The sequence below is a fragment of the Phoca vitulina genome, unplaced genomic scaffold (assembly GCF_004348235.1).
Source record: "Phoca vitulina isolate PV1807 unplaced genomic scaffold, GSC_HSeal_1.0 scaffold1, whole genome shotgun sequence".
Lineage (NCBI taxonomy): Eukaryota > Metazoa > Chordata > Mammalia > Carnivora > Phocidae > Phoca > Phoca vitulina.
Genome location: NW_022589704.1, coordinates 57,778,900 through 57,804,212, shown reverse-complemented (window position 1 = coordinate 57,804,212; position 25,313 = coordinate 57,778,900). Strand labels below are relative to the sequence as shown.

General features: G+C 34.7%; 1 protein-coding gene across 2 annotated transcripts in view; it reads right to left on the bottom strand.

Moving 5' to 3' along the window:
• The window catches only part of OLA1 (Obg like ATPase 1), a 189,375-nt gene that overhangs the window by 53,474 nt on the left and 110,588 nt on the right, over positions 1–25,313 (bottom strand). For both annotated transcript variants that reach the window (XM_032407864.1, XM_032407875.1), the window contains one exon: positions 21,080–21,255. In XM_032407864.1, the coding sequence (XP_032263755.1) occupies positions 21,080–21,255 (176 nt within the window). The remainder of the gene's footprint in view (positions 1–21,079; positions 21,256–25,313) is intronic.

The window sequence follows — 25,313 nt, the reverse complement described above, 5'->3', positions numbered from 1 at the left end:
GTAGACCATTTTTATTCATTGCCTAAAATTGTAGGCAATTATGTGCGTCACACTGGCCACCTGCAAATTCTGAATGCCTGCTCCAGTTGTCAGTGCAAAAAACTAATGTCGGAGGGGATTAATCTAGGGGGAGAGAGTCCTCTTTAATGGCTCCAGCAGGTGAAATGGCCCAGCTGGTTACTATGATGAGTGGCCAGAACAGCTTATGTAGAGACATGCAACAAGATTATACAAAAGAAGGAGAAGACAGTGGTACCATCTTATATTTGGTTCCATTAGTTTTTTCAATTAAAAAAAGAAAAGAGAAGAAAACAGACAAAAGAAAGCCAAACCAAAAATAAGGAAGGAAATTAAATTTTAATCATATAAAAAGTATAATATACTTTTGTAACTATAAACATTTTTATAAAACCAAAGGGCCCCAATAAATGATGATCACTAGTGAAGGAATTTCAGTATTTCTCTTTCATTTTAAATTAACTACACAATGACTCCAGACATTGAAATCTTATCACATAATCTTTTTGGCATTAGTTTTTTTTCTCCTCACACCAACACATTATACTACAAATTAGAAACAGTCAATTTTAAAGAGAATTTACTCATAATTAAAGTGCTCAAACAGTACATTCATTAAAGCCACATTCAAACCTTTTAAGAAAAAATTTATAGAGTATAACCAAATATTCGATGAGTTGAAAGTAAAAATGTTTTAAAATTTTAAATGTTTTATTTTTTACCCAATACTCTCTTCATTAGCTCCATAAAAGATTTAACAAACAAGAAAAGACACCTTAGATTATTAAAAGATGCCAGTTTACTTAAGACAAAAAAAGATTGCTCTCAGGTAAGAATATCTTACATAAATAATCATTATATGGTATAGTTGTGATGTGCTGTTATTCTTACATAAGAATTTTAATTTTAGCAAAAAATTAAAAAATGTTTTATGTTCCTTATCTGAAAAACTTCTAAGCAGATGAACGAAAACATTTGGACAAATTTGTATATAATACTTAATGGACTAAAATTTTTCTTATGCTTATATATAAATACATATATTAATACTTATGATGAGAACAACAAAACGTTCCAGTTAACCGAGAAAATAATCTAATACATACTTACCCTACTCCTAACAATACAATAAACGCAATCCAAAAAACACAGAAACACCTTAATGCTTGAGGCATCAGAAGTTACTTTAGGATTTCATAATTTCTTTAGCAACATCATTATGTAGAAATACAGACGTAGGAGGATAACTTTTGTTTTGATAACTTTAACAAAGTCTTCACTTTCAAAATCCTATAACATAATGAAGATTATGCAAAATTTCCTGGATATTTGAACTTTTTGGTTATTTTGCAGTGGTATGAGTATACTGATTAGAGAGGTAACAGCTTAATGCTTAAGTGTGAAAATAAATCCTAGGTCTACCATTTACCAGGTCTGTGACCTATTACTTCATTGATAAACATAGATGATGACACTATCTACTCCTGGGGGTTGTTGTGAAGATCAAAAGAGATAATGCATATAAGGTGTTTAGCACAGTGCTCGGCACAGAGTGAGTTCTCAGTAAATGTGTGCTGGTGCCATTGTTATTATGATAGTTGAAAGATTAAATATCAGTCGTCTACAAAATGGCAACATAATCTCTTGGGTACTCCCTTAACGCATATATACATCTTCTCCAATCTGAATACTGTTCATTAGTCCTTTTCTTCAAATTTCTGAAGGTTTACCAACAATATTGGCTTTCTTAGTGAAATCTCAATTCAGGCGTCTAGTCTTAACATTCTACAAGAACTAGTTTTTACTGAACAACTACCTTTTAACTAAAAAGAAAATCCAAACTCACCTTGAATTCCTCACTCATATGCTTTGACTCTTCTTACTAATAGTCTCACATTTAACTTAAGAAATGCTCTATTTTCTTGATGTATTTTATTATTGTTGTTAATAGCAGTTGTAATGTATTTAGGCTCACAGAGAACGTGTGATTTGCCTAAATTCCCATAGCCAGTAAGTGGCAGAGCTAAGATTCAAATTCAGGTCTAAGTGACTCAGAAATTCATGTTCTGCCCAATCACCCTGGCCTATTTGTCTTCCTCACTGTTTTTCCAATTGCTCTTTGTTTAGCCTAGTTATTCCCAAGGTTGTTATTCCAGGTCCTCATTCTTGGTCCAAGGTCATCAGGGAAATTTACTATCGGGATTAATAATACCTGATTGTCAATCCATGTATTACAAAAATCATATTTTTCTTTGCACACAATAACATAACTGACTTTCCAAGACTACATACTAGACTTCTCTATTTTGGTATTCTTCAGTTTCCAGAGCAAGAATTATTAATCTGTGACCCATAACTAGATTTCAGGGGTTCCTTAACACCTTGAAATTGTATATAAAGTTCTATGTTTATGTGCCTTTGAGGGATGATGGCACATATCTTCCAAATGCTTTTAAGAGGAATTCATCATCCCCAAATCCAAGAACCTGGGTTATGAGTAATGCCCCAACAACAGCCAATTAAGTATATGTTCTAGGTCCATAGACTCCCAGACCTGAGGTCCAGAGACACTAACTTAAAACTTCTTTCGGCCAGACCCTCACTCAAAATTCATCTGTACTGATCAACACCATGCTGATAAAAATTCTAGCCACTACAACATATAACACAATTCTAGTTAAAATCATAACAGGGATGTTGGAGAATGTTACAAATTGAATATATCATTATTCTAAAAAAAAAACGAACTGCTTGAGAGTAAAAAATATATAGAGAGAAAACTACATGACTTGCCTTGCTATGTATTAAACCATAAAGCTACAGTAATTAGAATAGTGTGATACTAGCACAAGAAGAGAGATTTGGATTAGGAATAACCTAAAAACCCATTAATTGGAGATTTGCTAATGAATTATGGGACATTCATATAACAGAACGGTTTTTATCCATTAAGACAAGACATAGCTGTATGTACATTTGTATGGGAAAATGTCCAATTTAATGCATTGCTAAGTGAAAAAAGCAGGTTCAGAACAACGAAATAAAGTTAGTTAAGAATATGAATTTTGCCATCAAAAAGATTTGGGTTTGAGTTCTGGCTCTGCCACTTTCTACCTGTATAACCTTGGGGCAGTTACTTAACATCTCTAATTTTGTTTTTGTAAAATTGGGATAACTCCAATTCAACACATGGTGATTATGAGGATTAAATGAGAAAATATGTGTAAAGTAACTGCCTCAGCTCCAGGCACATAGTAAATGCTCAATAGGTATTAAGTATTATTATTTATGGCAGAATGTATAATGTGATCCCAATTGTGGTTTTGAAACTATATATAATACATACAAACAAATGCACTCAAATAATGAAACTAGATAGATGCCATACCAAATTGTTAGCAATAGAAATTTCTAGAAGATTGGATACCAGAGAAGCTTTACCTTTCTGCCTTCTTTTTTAAAACTACAATGCTGTTTTATTTATTCTTAACCAAAAAACATCATCTTTACAATAGGAAAAGAAATAAAGATATTTACAGTGTGAGGGGGAAGGGAGGCTTCATCTATTCACTGCTCACCATCTGTAATCCTAAAATTTGATGACTAAATAGATAAGACCTGGCAATTTATCAAGGTGACTCACTCTTATTCTGTAATAATTATAGCTTCCAAGTCTGATACTTCTCTCTAGCCAAATCCACTATCCCAATACCTGATGCTGACACCCAGATGAGCTGATCTGTGCTGGTTAGGTGGCTTTAACTAACACACAGTCAACAATGCACTCAGACCAAAATAATGGGGGTCAGGGCTTCAGCTCAAAATAGTCTGGCTAGGAGTCCAGTAATACAGCTTCTTCTTGCTCCAACCCAGAGTATCCCCTTTAAATATCCCAAGTTGAGGACAGATCAATCTATGTTTTCTCTCACGAAACAGACCTTCGTTGTATATTCTAACTTGATATTTAGGATCTGCCTGAATCAGAATATTAAACATTTGTTGCTCTACTAAATGAATGCTGTTTATGGAGACCAGAGTACTGATCCTTGACTACCATCTTTTTATATACTTCAGTGACTAAAACTCCCAGTAAAGAATCAACAAAAGACTCAACTAAGCCAATTGGCAGCAATGCTCTGCATGGCTCTGTGTGTGTGTGTGTGTGTGTGTGTGCACGTGCATGCATATGTGTGTAAGGAAGCTATCATCCAAGAATCAAAATAATAGGTTAATTCTACCAATAATGGGGGTAGAATGTATGTTGGTAGTTGTGGGTTTTCAGTTATGTGATTCACTGAAGTAAACAGTGAGAACTTAACACAGCAAAGCTCTTGGCCTTTTGGCCATAAACTGAGTGGCAACCAGAATGGACACCCGATTCATTCTTGAGGTATAGATTTCAAGAGGATTTGAACATTACTAAAAAGAAGAAGGCAACAATCCTATATGATCCCTGTAAAGCAGTTTGAATGGATTTTACCATGTTCAAGGAAGTATGGTGGGGGTGAGGTGTGGAGTCCACAAATTTGATTTTAACAAAAAGGCTACTGAAAAAGGAATGTCAGAAAGGAAGCAGAAAATGATCACGCATGTGTGCGTGCACACATACCCTCTTAATGAATTATGTGGCATACTTGGCAGAATGCAAAAAGATAGAGCATCTATGAAACAGGAGCATGAGGCCATAAAGAGAGAAGAGTAATGTCAGAAAAAAATGGATGAAATGTTGAGAGAGTTGACAAACTAAGAAAAATTTATAAGGAAACCAAAATCTAAGTAGAAAGTAGGAAATAAAAGTAGGAAAATAAAAATCCAAATTGAAAATTCAACTGATACAAGCAGAAGACAATCAGTGGTTTGAATGTCAAACTTGAGAAAGGGTTATACTAAAGTATCAAATATACTCAGTATAAACTACATTAAGTATATAGCTTGATGAAGTATCACAGAATGAACACATACCTATAACTACTCTGATCAATATATACAATACTATTAGCAATGCAGTCACAATGTTTCATTCTTCTCCAGAGATATTTACTATCCTGGCTTTTTTGAATCACAAATTAGCCTGTTACTGAAATTTATAGAAATAGAATCATACAATATGCATTATCTTGTGTCTAGCTTCTTTTGTTCAACATAGTGGAATTCATCCACGTTGTTAGAAATAGCAGTAGTACGTATCTTCTTTGCCATGTAATATTTCCCTGTATGAATATTTCACAGTGTATTTATCCATTCCACTGTTGGACACTTAGGATTGTTTATACTTTAAAAGCTAGTATGAATAAAGCTGCCATAAACATTCTTGTACATGTATTTTGGTAAATTTGTACATGCATTGCTCTATCATAGGTCAAACATTTACCCAAATTTAGCATATATTGCTAATCAGTTTCTTTCCAACATTTGGTATTGTCAGTGTTCTTAATTTAAGGTGTGGTATCATTCTGTAGTCTGAATTTGCATTTCCCTAATGATTAATGGAGGATTTCCTCTTGCATGAAGTACATGTTCAAATCTTTTGCCCACTTTTCTATTGGGCTGTCTTTTCCTTATTTATTTGTAGCTCTCTGCATATTCTATAGACAAGTTCTTTGTTATATGCTGCAAATATCTTCTTTCACTCTGTAGCTTTTCCCTCTCTTGTTTAACGGAAGTCTTAATGTGAATATAGTACAATTTTAAAATCTTTCCCTTATGGGGACCTGGGTGGCACAGTCGGTTGAGTGTCCGACTCTTGGTTTTGGCTCAGGGGGTGATCAAGCTCCACATCAGGCGCCACGCTCAGGGGGGAGTCTGCCTGAGACTCTCTCTCTCCCTCTTCCTCTGCCCCTCCCCACCACATGCACACGCGAGAGTGTTCTCCCTCTCTCTAAAATAAATAAATCCTCAAAAAAATAAAATCTTTTCCTTTACGATTATTGCTTTTTGTATCTTGTTTAAAAAATATTTGTCTATTACAGGGTGATGAAAATATTTTATGCTATATAATAGATATTTTATTCTGTAAGAGTTTCATTTTCACTTTTTACTCTATGTAGACTTTACCTTTTTTGTACAGTGTGAGGTGGGTGAGGATTTATTTTCTCTCCCACAGGATATATAACTGACCCAACACCATTTCTTAAGAAAATCATTCATTTCTGTTACTCTGCAGTACCATCTTCACCACAAATCACATTTGTATCTGTATAACCATTCTGTTCCATGATCAATTTGTCTATCCTTGACTGTCTTAATCACTGCAGCTTTAGAATAATCTTGATATGAGGTTCATGTGTACCACATCCTCTAACTCTATTTTTCTTTGAGACCATCTTAACTATTTTTGGACCTTTGCATTTCCATGTAAGATGTGTGTCTTATAAGCAGCACAGAGGTAGGCTTTTGAAATCCAATTTGACATTTTTTGTCTTATTTAATTTTTAAAAAATTTATTGAGGTAAAATTCACATAAATTCATATAAACATAAAATCAATTATTCTTAAGTAGTTTAGTACTAAAAACTTGGTATATTCACGATGTTATGGACCTCTCACCTCTATCTACTTCCAAAACATTTCTATCACACCAAAATAAAATCTCATATTCACTGAGCAGTTTCTTCCCATTCTCCCCTTCCCCTAGTCCCTGGTAACCACCAATCTGCAGTTCTGTCTCTATGAAATTTACTTATTCAGGAGATTTCACACAAATGGAATCATACAATATATGACCTTTGTGTCTGAGTTCTTTCACTTACCTTAAGGTCTTCAAGGTTGATCCACATCTAGCATCAGTAGTCATTTACTTTTTGTTTTGTTTTGTTTTTGTTTGTTTTTTAAAAAAATTCCAATATAGTTAACATACAGTTGTAGATTAGTTTCAGGTGTACAATATAGTAACTCAACAATTCCATACATCACCCAGTGCTCATGACCGACAGGTGCCCTCCTTAATCCTCATCACCTATTTCTCCCAACACCCCTCTGATAACCATTAGTTTGTTCTCTATAGTTAAGAGTCTGTTTCTTGGCTTGTCTCTCTCTAGTACTCATTTACTTTTTATGGTTAAATAACATTCCACTATATGTATATACCACAATTTATTTATCCACTCATCCCTGATGGACATTTGGGCTGTTTTCCACATTCTGGCTATTGTGAATAACACTTCTGTGAATATGCATGTACATATATTTGTTTGAGTACCTGTTTTAAATTCTTTTGGAAATATCAATCCAAGAATTTAACTGCTGGGTCATACGGTAATTCTATGTTTAACGAAATTTAACTATTTGAGGAGCCAAAAACTCTTTGTCTTTTAACTGGAGTATTATTACTCTACTCTTTCACTCTATTATTGCCTTCTCCCACTGATTGTGCTATTATTGTCATATATTTTCACTGTATCTCTATACATGAAATCATAAAACATTTTATTTTTGTTTTTTTATTTTGAAATAATTTTAAGCTTAAGAAAAGCTACAAGAATAATAGAGAAATGTCTGTACATTCAGATTCATTAATGTAACATTTTGCCACATTTGTTTTATCCTTTATCTCTACACATACAAGAAAATATAGGCATATTATTATACCCATATATCTACATATTGCCAGAATTCAGTGACAGACTAAATATGTGAAATGATGGGAAGAGACTGTCGAAGATGACTAGGTTTCTGGTTTGCATAATCTAATAGATAGCGGTACATTTCACTGAAATAAAAACCTGTGGAAGAGAATCAGATGTGAAGGAGGGGATCCTTGAGTTTGATTTTAGATGTGCCAACTCTGAGATATCTTTCAGAAATCCATAAGATGTCAAAGTCAGGAATGAAATATATTAGTCTGGAGCTCCAAGTACAGAGAAGGGCTAGAGATACAAATCTGGAAGTTATTTGTATTTAAACAGTAATTGTAACAATGGATATGGATGATACCACATAGAAAGAAAACTGAGAGGAGAGAGCCTTAGATTCAATTTTAAGTAATGCCAATATTTAATAACAAAGATATTAAGAGGATGAGCCTGCAAAAGAAACAGAAGTTGCTAGAGAAGGAGGGCTACTGAAAAATCACTATGACTGAAAATGTCCATTAGATTTAAAAATGCAAAAGTCACTGATGACCCTGGTGAAACCTGTTTGAGTGTGATGGGCAGGTAAACCAGATAGATTAGACTGAGTTATTACGAGGTAGAAAAAAGAACTCTTTCAAGAGGTTTTTAAGAAGGAGGGTAGTGAAAATATGGTAAATGAAGGATAAGGCGTGTGGTATTAAGGAAGAAGTCCCCCCCCACCACCAAGATTAAAAAGGCCATCTTTAAATAGTTAATGAAAACAATCTGGTTTGAGAGGGGCAAGTTGTATATACAAGAAAGAAGGGATTATTGGTGATCAAAACACAACTTTGTGAATACACTAAAACCACTGAATATTAAGGGTAAACTTTATGATATGTGAATTTATCTCAATGAAATAATTTAAAGGCACTGAAGGGGAAAAAAAGAAAGGATGACTAATAGTGTAGGTTTCTGAAAAGTCAGGACATGATAGGATCCAGACAACTGGAATAACTAGCCACAGATAAGAGGAGTGAAAACCGAGTGAATTCCTGTCTGGTAGCTTTTATTTGGATCTCTGAAATAGGAGGCAAGGTCATCTGCTGAAGGTAGGGATGGATGAAACAGGAAGTGGGCATAAATAAGAGGTCTGAGAACAGGGAAGCAGTTGCAGCAGAGAGCAGGAGGGCAAATAAGAAACTGATACGGGTGAGGGCCCACTTGAGGCCAGTAACAATGAGTTTATGGGGATACCAAGATGTCCTATTTTAAATTTCTCCATCTGTGTTTTCTTGACTAGAAGCAAGGAGAAAGTGGACAGGTGGGCAGAGCCAGGAAAGTATGCCTATAACATATGTACCACAGCATCAGTTCATTTAGGAGTTCATTCCCTTCAGGGTATATATAAAATTGATGACGGCCTCAATGAGTCTAATCCTCCTGACCTTTGCCCCAAACACAATACATTCTTTCATTTTTGTTTCGTGTTACTCTGCAAGTCTCAAAACAGTTTCGCACTTCCTAACTGCTGTCCTCAAATAAATAACAGTGAGCACTGAGGGCCTATAACGTGCCAGGTCTTACCATTTTACGCAATATACCAAACACACTATTCAACATGGCTTTACTCTCATTTCAGTTCTCTCCTCAAGGAATGTGGCTCAGTCCACAGGTTCTGCAGAGTAAACAGTCCTACCCAAACAGTCTCCTGGCCGGAATTGGTGGGTACTTGACCTATGAAGTGGTCTTAGGCAAAAAAAAAACTCTGCCAAAATGGGAATAAACTGAGGCAATCAGATGCTTGCTCTCAGGAATCAGGATAAGGAAATACTGAGATAAGACAATTGGAGACTTAAGCTGCAAAGATACACTGAACGAACATAAGACAGAGTAAACTATATGATGTGATAAATAGGTTAATTAGAAGGAGAAATTATGAAGAAGCAGAAATCAGGAATAAAAACAATATATAAAACGGCAGATGAACTCTAGTGGTAGCAGAAAAAAAAGGAGAATTCTAGTGAAGCAGAAATGAAGACCATCTGAGTTACATAAATGGCAGGGCACCACACAGAGAAGGTGCAGACTTCTGAATTCCTGGGTGCTGCCCTGGGCTGATTTACAATTATACTCCAAAAGGCCTGGCTGTATTACACTTCCTGATCTCAATAAACATTTTTGGATTTCCATTTCCCTTATTGCCTTGTATTTTAAAAATAAAAACCCATTTCTTGAAATAGCCTAAGTTGAATCTTTGGTCCTTATGACTAAACATTAAAAAAATACAATAAAATTTCTGAGATTAAATCACTCAGAAGATTTTCATCTTTAGCAGATCTTACCTGTATGTTCACATATTACCAAGTAAATCAAAAAATTTTCCCTAAAACCTTAAAAGAAAAACAGTGATTTGCTTAAAATAATGACTATAAACTGAGAAAGTAAAATACCTTACAAAGTGTTAAGATGATCATTAAATTGGTCAGTTACATTTATACCCTCATTCTTGTCATCCCAGTTCAAGAAAAAGGAGACACTTTGCCTCAATCCTTCCCACTGCTGTCTAAGAGCATCATTGTCAAAAATACCTCGTTTATGCTTAGAATACTTACTATGATAGTCATTTCTCCTAAACCCATAAAGTAGTCTTACCTAGCATAGTTTGACTCTCACATTGGTATTGCCACATTAAATTAAGCAACTTGTCATTCTAATTTTGAAAATCTTATAACCTCTTTTCTAGTTTTGGGGTATGTGTATTATGTAGACTCAAATAATGAACTACGATAATTTCTAATCACATTCCTGGTTCATGCATTTCTAAATGGGTTGCTATATTTAATATTTTTTTAACTTTGGGGTTCATTTCCATAAATTTATTTTATAAAAGCAATAAAATTAAAAGAGAAAATTATTTAAGGAGGAAGCACTCATAACTATCTCTCTAATCCACTATTATCAGTTAGTATTTCCTTCTGGACTATTTTCAATGGAGATCTCTTCATAAATGTTATAACCACAATGTACTTGTACAATAATGCTCATAATAGTATTACTCACAATAGCCAAAATGTAGAAACAATCCAAATGCCCACAGAATGTGGTACATAAATATAATATTATTCAACCTTAAAAAGGAATGAAATTCCAATCCATGCCACAAAATGGATGAACCTTGAAAACACTATGCTAAATGAAATAAGCCAGACACAGAAGGACAAAAATTATGATTCCACTTATATGAGGAACCTAGAATAGGCAATTCATAGAGAAAGAAGAAGAGAGGTTGCCAAGGGCTGGGAGGGGGAGGAGGAGATTCAGTTTGGGATGATGAAAAAATTCTGAAAATGGACAGTGGTAAAAGTTGTATAACATTGTGAATGTACTTAATGCCACTAAATTGTACACTTAAAATGGTTAAAGTTGTAAATTTTATGTTATATACAGTTCATCATAATCAAAACATTTTTTAAAGTGTAGGAAACTTCTGCTGTAGGCTGTGTCTGAAAAGATGACTAGGAAACAAGAATGGAGGGGCAGCAGAAGAGGAGAGTTCTAGTAAATGAGCTCATGTGAAACCAAAATGTTTACTAGTTCACTGTCTGGCAAGCTGAGAAAGTGTTAAGTCAGGCAAGGCTGAATCACAAAGAAATCTGTGAGCCACGAACTTTATGTTGGCAGTATCTTCACAGGAAGATGGTGAGATATTTTAATCAAGGGAACAACATAGTTAGATCTGTACTTTGTTATTTGTGGAAAACAAGGGCAAGAAGGGCAAAGAAGTCAGTTAAGCTGCAAAAATAAGTGAAGCATAATGAAGCCTAAACTGAAAAAGTCATGAAAATAAGGAGGAAGAGATATAGGGAATATTCAGGAGATAAAATCAATAGGATTGGATATAATGGGAGAAAGAGGAGTCAGATATTGGCTTTCAGTTCAAACAATTCGGTTCCATTAACTGAGGTAGAGACTATGAAAACAGAGACAATGGGGAGAAAGATGAATAAATGTAGTTCAGCTTCACCATGTACTTGTAATATCTTTTTCTTTCAGAAAACAATCTTTTAAGTCATATAAGAATAGTTCTCAAGGGATACATAAACTCTAATGAGGAAAAAAGTGTAAATGAGAAGACAGAAGTGAGAGCATTATGTTTTACAGTATACCCTTTTGAATCTTTTGATTTTAGTGAAAAATACACCTATTACATATGTAAGTATCTTTAAGATAATGAGAAGATATCTGCTAACAGCTATATCTTTTGGAGGACACTAATTATTTAACTCAGAGATACTGACAGGAAAAAAAAGACTCAATTACAATTTCTGGTTGCCTTCTTTGGTTGTCTAATTAATTAACTGTTAGTTCTATGAATATTTTTTAAGTGTGATAATTTCCAAATAATTGATCAATACAAAATAAATCATTCCTTAAAGACTTCTACTTACATTTTCCAAATTTTGTCTTTCCAAAAGAAATGTATACACACTTAAAATAGATTTAAAAATCAACCTTGGCGGCACCTGGGTGGCTCAGTAGGTCCAACTTATGATTTTGGCTCAGGTCATGATCACAGGGTCATGAGGTCGAGCCCCGCATCAGGGCAGTCTGCTTGAGATTACCACTGCCCCTCCACCTGCTCGCATGTGTGAATGTGTGCACACACCTGTGCACAAACTCTCTCTCTCTCTCAAATTAAGAAATAAATAAAATCTTAAAAAAAAAAACCCGGATCTTAATGCCCTAGTGTTAATGTTATATCATAAACCATCCTCCAGAAAGATACGTTGAAGTCCTAACCCCTGGGACTCAGAGTGTGACCTTAATTGAGCATTAGTTAAGATGAAGCCATACTGGAGTAGGGTGGGCCCTCAGCCCAATTATGACTGGTGTCTTTATAAGAAGAGGGAAATCTGGACAGAAACACAGAGAGAGGATGACTACGTGAAGATGGAGGCGGAGACTGGAGCTCTACAGCCACAGGCCAAGGAATGTCTAGGGCTACCAGAAGCTGAAAAACCAAGAAAGGATTCTCCTCAGGAGGGTTCAAAGGAAGCATGGCCCTGCCAACACCTTCATGTCAGACTTCTAGTCTCTAGACTTTGAAAGAACACATTTCTATTGTTTTAATCCAGTTTGTAGGATTTGTTATGGCAGCCCTAGGAAACTAACTCACTTGGCTAGTTAATACCAATAGGAAATGTTTATCACACATCTGCCTTCTTTAGTGCCTCGGTTTTACCACAGACAGCAAGACCCACTATAAAAGATGACTTTATGTCAGAATATATCCACCTTACACTTAGGAGAGATTCTGTTTTAGCATTAAAAAGTTCTAAGTTTTTCCTGCTTATTTACATAAAAATACAAATGACATTCAAATCTAGAAAATGGAAACTTCCTAAGAAGAGAGGCTTGAAATGTTGCATTTTTGGAAAGATTATCTAGAAAATAGACACATTTGAGTGAATATTAAGGAATATTCAGGTAACTAGTAAACAAAATGATCTACCTAATTTTTTTTATAACTTTCAAGTAGTTATCTCTTTTACAGCCTAGGATCTATGTCCAATCAAAGTCCCGCCAATCATTTTATACCTTTGGACCGTTTGTTAGAGAATGTAAGGAAACATTTTTTTTTAGAACACCCCTATAAGAAATAGTTAATATAATCACATAAGTACTGTCTTGGGAAAACTAGAGATAAATCAGAAGCAAGGAAAAATATAAAGCATCACCAAATTAAACTTGTGATCCCCAAAAATAACCAAAAATAAATACAATGATTAGGACAAAAAATTTAAAGCACACTGGGTGAAGGAATGTACAGCAGAGACTGTTGGCTGTCCATATCCCCTTTGCCCTCACAGGTCCAGTACATGCTAATGGCTTCTTGCTGTAAGGATCTATAACTCTGCCTAAGTGCCATGCTTAGAGCACACAGACATCAGGTGCCAGGGAGTTAACAACCCTAGGAGCAGCCCAAAACCAATGACTGAGGGAAATTAGTTGATAATCACCCCAGCCTCCTCATCATTCCAACAGAAAAACTTTAAGACATTTTCTACACTGTTTTTCAGAGGTCCCTAACAGGACTGAGCCCCAGCTGTTCAAGTTTCTACCTGCTTGTTTACATATTAAACAATATGTAACAAAATTAAACTCAGTTTCCTTCTCTTCCTGGTCTTAATTCCTCATTCCCTGAAGTGCCTCCTAAAATAGCTCCCAAAGAAACCACCTACACTCCAATCCGTGCCTCGGTGTCTACTTCTGAGGAAACCCAATCTAAGACTTTAACCTAAGTTTAGATGAAAAGGCAAAGGGTCTCATATTTGACTCAAAATGGCTTTGCAACTCCAAATGGAACAGTCTTAAGAAAACTCATAAGGAGCTTTTTCTTAACCTTTGCTTATAAATTACATTGTCCACGTAATTTTTCAGGTAAGTGAAGATGGAATTGATCCTAAAGCCTATAACTTCTCATATGTCAATCTCTTTCAGTTTCACATCTCCCATCATATTCCTTTTCCAAGTTCAGACAGAAACTTCAAAACTCTTTCTCCAGTACAAAGCTAAAATTATAGTTTGATGAATGCAGATCAGAAACCGCTAAGGACAATGCATATGCATTTAACTCTTTGGAAGGCCACCTAAAAGAAATAATTTCCTTAGACCTTTTTTCTAAATTAAAAAAAAAATTAATAATACGCTTATGAAAAAAAGTCAAGTAACAGAGAGGTGTAGTGTGTAAATACTCAAAGTATTCACCCTAATCATCCACTTCCCTTTCCAAATACTTAATTCTTAAAACTGTTTAAACTTTCCAGATGTTTACTATTAACATGATTGAGGGTGTTTCCATACTTGTTTTACTACAAATGTGGGTGTGACTTGCTTTTTTTTTTTTTTAAGGCAAAAAGTAAAATGTAAAAATAAACCAACTACTTACAAAATTAATCTACCTTCAAACATCATTCCCTGGTTAAGTTGGTTTCTATCCTCACCAATTGTCATACTGTTATATCATGATATCAGGGAAATTGTTGGTAAAATTTTAGGAGAAGACCTCCATTTTCTTTTTTTTTTAATTTCTTTTTAAATTTTTATTTATTTATTTTTTAGAGGGCGGGAGGGTCAGAGGGAGAAGGAGAGAGAGAATCTTAAGCAGGTTCCACCTCACAATCCTGAGATCATGACCTGAGCTGAAATCAGGAGTTGGATCCTTAACTGACTGAGCCACCCAGGTGCCCCGAGATCCCCATTTTCTTTTCTTTTGCATTTTTAAAATATTTTATTTTATTTAAGTTCAATTAACATATAGTGTATTATTAGTTTCAAAGGTAGAGTTCAGTGATTCATCAGTTGTATATAACACCAGTGCTCATTAGATCATGTGTCCTCCTTAATGCCTATCACCCAATTACCCCATCCTCTGACCCCTCTCCCCTCCAGCAACTCCTCAGTTTGTTTCCTATGGTTAAGAGTCTCTTACGTTTTGTCTCCCTCTCTGATTTCATGTTGTTTTGTTTTTCCCTCCCTTCCTCTATGCTCTTCTGTTTTGTTTCTTAAATTCCACATATGAGTGGAATCATATAATTGTCTTTCTCTGATTGACTTATTTTGCTTAGCATAATACCCTCTAGTTCCACCCACATCGTTGCAAATGGCAAGATTTCGTTCTTTTTGATGGCTGAGTAATATTCCATTGTACATATATACCACATCTTCTTTATCCATTTATCTGTCAATGGACATCTGGGCTCTTTCCACAGTTTGGTTATTGTGGACATTGCTGCTATAAACATTGGGGTGCAGGTGCACCTTTGGATCCCTACATTTGTATCTTTGCCAAGACCCCCATTTTCAATAATAATGAACTAAGCAATTCAGAGTTAACTTCTCTAATGACAACTGTAAAACAGGTCTAAATGGAGGAAATACCATATAATACCAAGGACCTAATAAGATAATGAGGCAGCACCACACCAAGAAGAGGGTTGGAGGTGGGGATGCCTAAGCCACTCTACCCTTGGGGGAAGAAGGGTTGCCCGCTGTATAGCAGTGAACCTCAAACTTTAGCATGCATAAGAACCACTAAGAGAGCTTGTCAAAACATATCCTCAGACATTCTGATTTAGAAGATCTGTAGCTTCCATTTCTAACAAGCTCCCAGGTGATGGTAATATTGTTAGTCTGAGGACCACATTTTAATTGTCCTTGATCTAGACTAGACACAGGGACAGCATGGGATGAGGAAAGTATAGGAATGATTTGGTGAACACACATAAGGCCAGACTCTGTATATCAACCCCTCATTCTATCTTCCCCTTCTCACCTTCACCACTCAAAAGTGTTGACCATCCCACAGTTGCTTTTGGCTACTATTACCTGGGGTCATCTGCCAATCCTCAGGAAAGAGGTAAGATGCCACAGCTCTTAGATATATGATAGAGGAGGCACTTCAATAGGAGTAGGGAAAGACAATCTTTTTAAAATATGGTGCTGTAATAACACGTTTTCCATATGGGGTAAAAAAATCAAATCAATACCTGCCTTATACTACTTACAAAAAATAAATTCCAGGTAGTTAATGACCTAAATGTGAACAGTAAAATAATATGGCTTTTAGAACATAAAAGATCATCTTGATGACCTTAAGGTAGGAAAGATTTCTTAAACAAGACACAAAAAGCACTATACTTAAAAATTAAGACTTAATTAAATTAAATCTTCATCAAAAGATACCATAAAAAAGAGCAAAAACAAAAGCCACATAATGGGAGAAGATACTTGCAATTCATTTCAAACAAATGATTAGTATCCAGAATATATATGTAACTTTAACAAAGTAATGAGAACAAGACACTGATCCAACAGAAAATGGGCAAAATTAGAACTGGCACTTCACAAAAGAGGAAATCCAAGAGTCAACAAATACTAAAAAAAAAAGATCTCCAATCTTAAATAGAGAACTGCAAATTAGAACCATGACCATACTATCACACAGGTATCGAATTGCAAAAATGAAAAAAAAAAATCGGGCAATACCAAGTGTTGACAACAGGATAAACTCTCATACACTAAGAAAACAGTGTTATCTAGGAAAGTTGAAGGAATATATACACTCCTACTTCTAGATACATGCCTTAAACTATGCTTATGTGCACCAGGATGTAAAAGAATGTTCACAGCTGCATTGCTCATAATTATCAAAAACGTGGGGGGCAAAATTCAAATGCCCAGTGACAGTAAAAAATATTTTTTAATTATGATATATTCTTCCAATAAATACTTTAGTGTAAGGAAAACAAATGAATTAAAGGTAAATGCAACATGAATGAGTACACAATATCAAATAATGTTGAGTGAAAAATGCTCATATAAATACATACAACACGACACTGTATAAAGTTTTAAATCAGGAAAAAAGAATTCATACTGTTTTAGGTGGCACATACACTGGTATAAAAAAGCAAGGACATTATTATAAATTTCAGAACTGTGGTTAGCTGTGGGAAGATGAAGAGTGTTAAGTAAAGTGGTAAGTAATGGGGATATTTTTGGGTGCTAATAATGTTCTATTTCTTGACATGCAAGTAGGTTTTGCTAGCCTTTATTTTACAACTATTTTTTAAATACATATGAGGTCAATACAATTTTTTTGGAATTTTACAAAAAAAAAAAAAAAAGACAGGGGTGCCTGGCTGGCTTTCAGTAGGGCATCGATTCTTGATCTCAAGGCCATGAGTTCAAGCCCCATGTTGGGCCTACAGCTTACTTAAAAAAGAAAAAAACAAAAAAAAACGTATTGGTCCTGTAGTCAGACTGATCTGGCTGAAAAACTTGGTCTACAATTTACTAAGCATGAAATCTTTTTTGTTTTGTTTTGGTTTTTGTTTTTGTTTTTAATTTAATTTTATTATGTTATGTTAGTCACCATACAATACACCATTGGTTTTTGATGTGGTGATCCACGATCCATTGTTTTCATATAACACCCAGTGCTCCATGCTGTTCGTGCCCTCCTTAATACCCATCACCGGGCTAACCCATCCCCCTGCCCCCCTCCCCTCTAAAACCCTCAGTTTGTTTCTCAGAGTCCATAGTCTTTCATGGTTCGTCTCTCCCTCTGATTCCACCCCCCCCTTCATTTTTCCCTTCCTTCTCCTAATGTCTTCCACTAAGCATGAAATCTTGAGCAATTCATAAAACCTCTTGAAATTTAAGCTTCCTCAGTTTTAACATGGAGATAATATATATACTTGCATGTTGTGAGGTTTAAGTAAGATAACATTTATAAAAAGTGTCCAACAGTGCCTGGCTCAAAAAATAAGAAAAATAAGATGTCCCTGCACCAAATGATTCAGTACTGTAAAAGATCTTAATTCTTGGGGCGCCTGGGTGGCTCAGTCGTTAAGCGTCTGCCTTCGGCTCAGGTCATGATCCCAGGGTCCTGGGATCGAGCCCCGCATCGGGCTCCCTGCTCGGCAGGAGGCCTGCTTCTCCCTCTCTGACTTCTCTGCTTGTGTTCCCTCTCTCGCTGTGTTTCTCTCTGTCAAATAAATAAATAAAATCTTTAAAAAAAAAAAAAAAAAAAATCTTAATTCTCTTCAAATTGACTTACTGATTCAACCCAAATCCTATCTTTGCTAACAACTAAAAAAAAAAAAAGGTTCTAAAAGCCATGTGTTTTACTTATTTACCAGTATCGGGTTTGCTACAAGAATCTATAGCATACACTCTCAGTGACGGTGATATTACTTACAGAGGGGCAAAAGATTGATTCCTATGGGTGAAAAATACTTCGTTATTAAAATGGCTTGTGGCCCTCCAAAGCTCAACCCTATCCAACAAATCCTTACTCATTAGTATTTAATTTCCCTCATTAGTGAGAAATTAAATTAATTAATTTAAATTAAATTTTAATTAATTTTTTTCCTTAGGGATGTGATAATGAAAAAAAAAGGTTAAGGAACACTGATCTATAATTTATTCTGAAGCAGCGGAATCTAATATGAGGGAAGTAAACAATGGAATGATCACAGTTTTGGGAAACAAGAAAATTAGCTTATAATGCTTTCCATCTATCCAGAAGAGCTGAATGGGGAAAGGGAAAAATGAATGAGGAAAAGGTGTTCAGATTTTTCTGTAAACACAAGTCCAAGCGATCAAATCATGTACAGAAATTTTAGGAATATGTTTAGAAACAAGAAGAAAATACTGTTACAAGGAATTAAAAATAGCACTCAACATTCTAGTTTTCTTTGAGAGGAAAAGCCAGGAAATGGTAGCCCAAGAATTTAAGAAGAACCTGATGTCCCTTTCTCCCATTTCAGTAAAAAGCAACATTGATGAAAGACATGTATATGATCTCACTGATAATGAGGAATTCTTAATCTCAGGAAACAAACTGAGGGTTGCTGGAGTGTGGGGGGTGGGAGGGATGGGGTGGCTGGGTGATAGACACTGGGGAGGGTATGTGCTATGGTGAGCCCTGTGAATTGTGTTAAGACTGATGAATCACAGACCTGTACCTCTGAAACAAATAATACATTATATGTTAAAAAAAAAAAAAAAGAGAGAGAGAAGATAGTAGGAAGGGAAAAATGAAGGGGGGTGGAATCCGAGGGGGAGACAAACCATGAGAGACTATGAACTCTGAGAAACAAACTGAGGGCTCTAGAGGGGAGGGGGTGGGGGAATGGGTTAGCCTGGTGATGGGTATTAAAGAGGGCATGTACTGCATGGAGCACTGGGCGTTATATGCAAACAATGAATCATGGAACACTACATCAAAAACTAATGATGTAATGTATGGTGATTAACATAACATAATAAAATAAAATTTTTTTAAAAAAGCAACACTGATAACTTTATTTTTAAGATAGTAATGCTTCTGAAAGACATAAGGGTGTCAGTAAGTTTCAATAAACTAAGGGATGACTGCTTAAGAATTTATTCTAATCAGTAACCATGCTGTTTGGGGCAGATGAATTGCTTTCAATCCCAACATCTTTTCTCACAACCTTTTTTCCTTTTTAAAAAGGAATATTTTTCATACCCATACTTTTAATCCCCTTCTCTGCCCTAAATCTTACACAATTCCCTCAGAAAAATCTCTCTCCTTTCTCTATTCTCTATGAATAGGAAATAACTGAAATAGCCATGATGTTAAAAGAAGTAAGATGATTGGGCTTGTTCCAGACTACTAAGGGAATCAGTGGCCCAACACACGCCTCCCTGTTTCAGATCAGGCACAGTCAACCATAATTTACTGAGAGTGTGCTCAAGTTTTAGAGGTTGATTCTGCAATTGATTTCTTCCTTAAGAGTGTAGAACTCCTGGGGCGCCTGGGTGGCTCAGTCAGTTAGGCGTCTGACTCTTGGTTTCAGCTCTGGTCATGATCTTGGGGTCATGATCTTGGGGCTGTGAGATCAAGCCCCTCGGTGGGCTTGGCGCTGAGCTCGGAGTCTGCTTGAGATTCTCTCCTTCTCCCTCTGCCTCTCCCCTGGCTCTCTCTCAAATAAGTAAATAAAATTTTAACCAAAAAAAAAAAAAAAGAGTGGAGCACTCCCTAATCGACTGAGTTTTCCAAACTTATTACAAATAAATAAAAAAGGAAAAAGATAAACAGTTTCCAGAAGTAAGAAAATTAAAAATAAACACATCTATTAAAAATACATGAAAAATTAAAAAGATAGAAAATCTTTCCCATGACAAAAAAAAAAACAAAAACATAAAAAGCAAATACAGTTTAGGGAAGATATTAGTAAGTGTGAAAATATATAATTTTTTTTTAAGATTTTAAATAATCTCTACACCCAACATGGGGCTCAAACCCACAACCCCAAGATCAAGAGTCATACTCTCCACCCACCGAGCCAGCCAGGTGCCCCAAGAAAATACATAATTAAGGCCATTGTTTTTTAATGTAAAAGACCATTTGATCATACTTAAACTAAAAGCTTCAAAACTGATTTTGAAACATTTATTATATTTTACTAATAATTACTCACTACAATATGATAAAAAACACATCTGAATATTAAAGACAATGACACGTGTTTTCACTCCATAAAGATTAAAATTATCTTTCTAATAGTACATTCATTCAACCAACCTCTATGGAAGACCAATTCCTTGTATAAATCACTTCTTCAAATCCACAAAACTCATATTCAGTTGTTGCTCTAAATCCGTAAGTTTTTCATCATAAAACTACACTTCTCTAACATTAAAACTTGAGAATATACATAGAAACCATATGAACACTCACTCAATATTACTGCTAAATATGCCTTGCTAAGAACACTTTAGCCTGTCATAATGACCCTTTCTTTGTTGCCAAAAGAAAATGAAGTTTCTCCATGATTTTTTAACAAAAATTATCCTTGGATTCTAAAATTCCACAACAATATTAGGTATTTTATTTTATTAGATGCATTATTTTAAAAATTTTAATAAAAAAATGAACTCAAGTATCAAAGAAGCTGTAAATTTTTACTTACATATTCAGGTTTTAATTTTTTATCTCCTCCTCTCACAGCCACTTTTTCTAGTTTATCTATAATGGGCCCAATCATTTCCTCATCCTTAAGCTGAAGTTCTTCGTGTATTATTTCTATATCTCGAATAGGATCTACACTTCCTTCAACATGCGTGATATCATCATCTTCAAAAGCACCTAAAATGAATTAAAGAGAAGCAATCCAATAAACAATACAGAAAGCCATTATTAAAGATTCCTAGATTAACAACTTATTCAAATTATTCTGAACTCTTGCAAGTAGGACATAGTATATATATATTTTTGTCCTATTTAGTAATATTTAGGGCACTAGCAACAAAACAGTAATTCAAGAGCCTCAACATTTCAAAACCTGATTGAAATAAATAAAATTATGATCTTTACAGAAAGAAAATTATGCTCCAGAACTACTGCTATTTTCAGGTTTGGTACATTAAAAGATACTGAATTCCAGGCATGAGAGACTGAAGTTCTAAACTGCACTATTAGGGTTTCCAAGGGAAACCGGATTTGGGGTGGGGGGGTGGGTGAAATCATCTGGCAGACCTCTTCCCTGCTTCAATCTACTTTATCACTGTGGTTCTGACGGTGATTAGATAATGAACCACTCAGACACACAATTTACACAGCAGCTAATTTCATCGGCCTGATTTGAGGGTATGGTTTTTAGGGGGCTATCAAAGAAGCAGATGAAGGTGCATTTGTCATATATGAGTGACAACCATTCACACTATCTGAACAAAATGGTGCTGGCCCTTATTAGAAACACATGCTATTATCACATATTTAAAGTGCAGTTGAAGCCATAATTTCAAATTGCCAACTGGAAACATAAGGGTAAAACAACCAGATATTACTGAAGCATGTGTACTGACTTTATGCCCTTTTGAAGACATAATGTGGCAACATAATTCAACTGGGATTTACTCAAATTACCAGATAAAGAACAGTATCACAAAAATGAACAAATACTGAGAAATATTATAAACAGAAAGCAGTGATATACCCACAAAACAAAAAACACATTTATAAATAAATTAATTTAATTTAAATTACCAACTAGATTATATACCCAAAATGAGATGTTTTCAAACATAAAGCATTGATTATTTTAGATAAAGATATCATAGGAATCATGAGAGACAGTTTGATTGAGTTTAACAAGAGAAAAACAGTGAGCATAGCTCATTCTTCCATACCAAAGACCAAGATATTGTCATTACAGGTTACAAAGAATTTTTAAATATAATTTTCTAGAATTAAAAATAATTAAGCTGTTTGTATCTCAAGGTACAACTATTCAGTAATATAAATTAAAAAACGTAAGTATATTGTTGCAATTAAAATATAAGTACTTAAAATAATACTTCAGTAGTCTTGGCATTAAATTGATGCTATGTTAAATAGTGCCATACAAATTATGTGAACAAAATTAGCAAGAAATGAGGATGTATATTATATCTTACTAGTAAATACACTAGACAGACAGTGATTTAGGTACATTTTTTGAATATTTGGAAAGTATGAAAAAAGTCTTCCTGGAAGCACAAGAATATTTATCATGTTTTGAGGCATCTTACACAAATGACACAATAAAATAGGAAAATAAAAATGAAAGCTTTGTGGCAGAGCAACAAAGACAGTATGGTCAGTTCAGTTATAAAAATAACTATACTTTTTATGACACTCTAAATGAAAAATATCCTATATAGTCATCTTTATGTAAGAACCAATGAGTTAACAACTATAGCGATGTCCTCAACAACAGTAAATGCATCAGCAGGTTTTAAATGACAATTTCTTAACTGCAACCCTCAATTTTAACCGAGCAGATAACAGAAACTTAGGAATTGCAATTCTTCTGGAAGCAAAGAAAATAAAGCTCTCTGATCATCTGAATTAATCCAAAGAGAAAACCAGAATAAAGGGAAATACCACTTGTCTATCTTATAACCTTTAAATTATCCTCTAGATTACACTCTGCCTGGAGTCTGTCAAGGATTTGGCTAGAAAAGAAAGTTATGACTGTATCATCACTAATCCATTCCCCTACTATAAGAAAAAAACTCAAAACACAGGCCCTATACACTCTGGATTGCATTGTTGTTCTTATGCCTGAAAGTTGTTGTTATTATTATTATTATTATATTCATTTGTATGTGAGGTGGTAACATACTATGAGAAGAACTTAAATTTTTTTGATAAAAATATTGCCAAAAATTAAGATAAAAATTAAGTGAAGGGAACATTAAAGTTACCCTTTAAAACCAAATAGCCTTGTGATGAAATGAGGCCAGAACAGCTGTAAAATATAAGCTACAGAAATTTGGTGGTCATATGGGCAACTTCCCAATTCTTAGAAAGTTTCTAAAAAGTTAGAGATTACTTCCCAAAGATATACTCCTAGGCCAACAAACTTCACTGTATACTTATATTAGAGCATTCTTCCACATCTTATCTGTTTTCGTACAAGATTTAGTGGTTAAAAGTAAGGGTTTTGAGGTCAGACAGGCTCACTGGTCATAAAATCTTAGACAAATAATTGAATCTCTAAGGATCTTATTTTCACATCTTTAAAATGAAGACATTTCTACCTCTTAGAGAATGGGGATGATTAAATCAGATAACATATGTGAAGTGCTTAGCAGAAAGCCCCACACATAAACTCTTTCAGTAACTGGGGCATATTCTATTTTTTTAAATGATGTAAGAATTAATAATTTAGAAGAAATTTCATAGTAATACACTCAAACATTAGCTTTGAGCAATATCATTTCATGTCATTCAATTCACCTTGGAATAGGTTAAAATAAGTTTTGTGAGTTTATAGAGATTCCCCCCATAATTCGTCTTAGTTCACCAGAACATTTTTACCCTAGTCCATGGCCAAAGTTATTTATTTCAACTTCACTTTAACTAAAACAATGATTATTATACTTGTTAGAATTATTATCATCCTTTCTCTTTGGGGGAAACATTGTACTGGTAAGGAAGAGGATTTTACTCATCTTGAAGATTATACTATATCATACTGAATTGTTTGATTAGAAAGTTATTTCCATCTCAATTCTCTTCAGTCCTTCTGAATATGTCAAAGAGAAAAATCTCAGTTTGATGCTGTTGGTCTTTAATATCTAACATTTATAAATTTATCTTTTTATCAACAGAGCAGACCTCAGTCTCAGAGCTTCTAAAGGCTAAAAAATTTAATAAATACATAGTTTTCATTGTATTTATTTTTATTATCTTAAATTTTGGCAAGTGATACTAATTTTCCACTTATATTAGTGACAAAGTTTCCTGTTTAATTTAGTCAAAAAAAACATGAGATCACATTTTTTTTATAAAATCAAGAAATTTCTGAAAATATTAATTATGGTCATTTTGGTGACAGGATTTAATCTGATTTTTTTAAAACTTCTTTGGTATTATTGTGTGTAAAATAAGCTAATGTGACAGCATGTACTGCAGTAGGGGAGAGGTCATGCCGCTGTGCAATACTTTAACTAGGATAGTAAGGGAGGCCTCTCTAACATGACACTGGAGCTGAGACCAGAATGGCCAGAAGGAGGCAGTAATGTAAAGATCTGAAGGATAAGGGTTCTAAGAAGGACGTATAAAATCCCTAAAATGGGAACAAGCTTGAAGTGTTTCAGAAATAGAAATACGGTCAGTGTGGGTGAACCACAGCAGAGGACGGTAAACAGAGGTTAAGTTGGAGAAGTAAAGCAGTTCACATACATTTGTAAGTCATGGGAGTTTGGATTTTATTTTAGCTGTAATGGGAAGCCATTAATTGGAGAGTTTTAAGTAAGTAGAGAGGAGACAGGGTAATAAGATATGATTTATGGTAAGAGGCCACTTTGGCTAATTTAAAAAGAACAGACTTTAAGAGGGGGATAAGAATGATGGCAGAAATAGGGATCCGAAGGGGTACATGCACCCCGATGTTTATAGCAGCAATGTCCACAATAGCCAAACTGTGGAAAGAGCCAAGATGTCCATCGACAGATGAATGGATAAAGAAGATGTGGTATATATATACAATGGAATATTATGCAGCCATCAAAAGGAATGAAATCTTGCCATTTGCAATGACATGGATAGAACTGGAGGGTGTTATGCTGAGCGAAATAAGTCAATCAGAGAAAGACATGTGTCATATGACCTCACTGATATGAGGAATTCTTAATCTCAGGAAACAAACTGAGGGT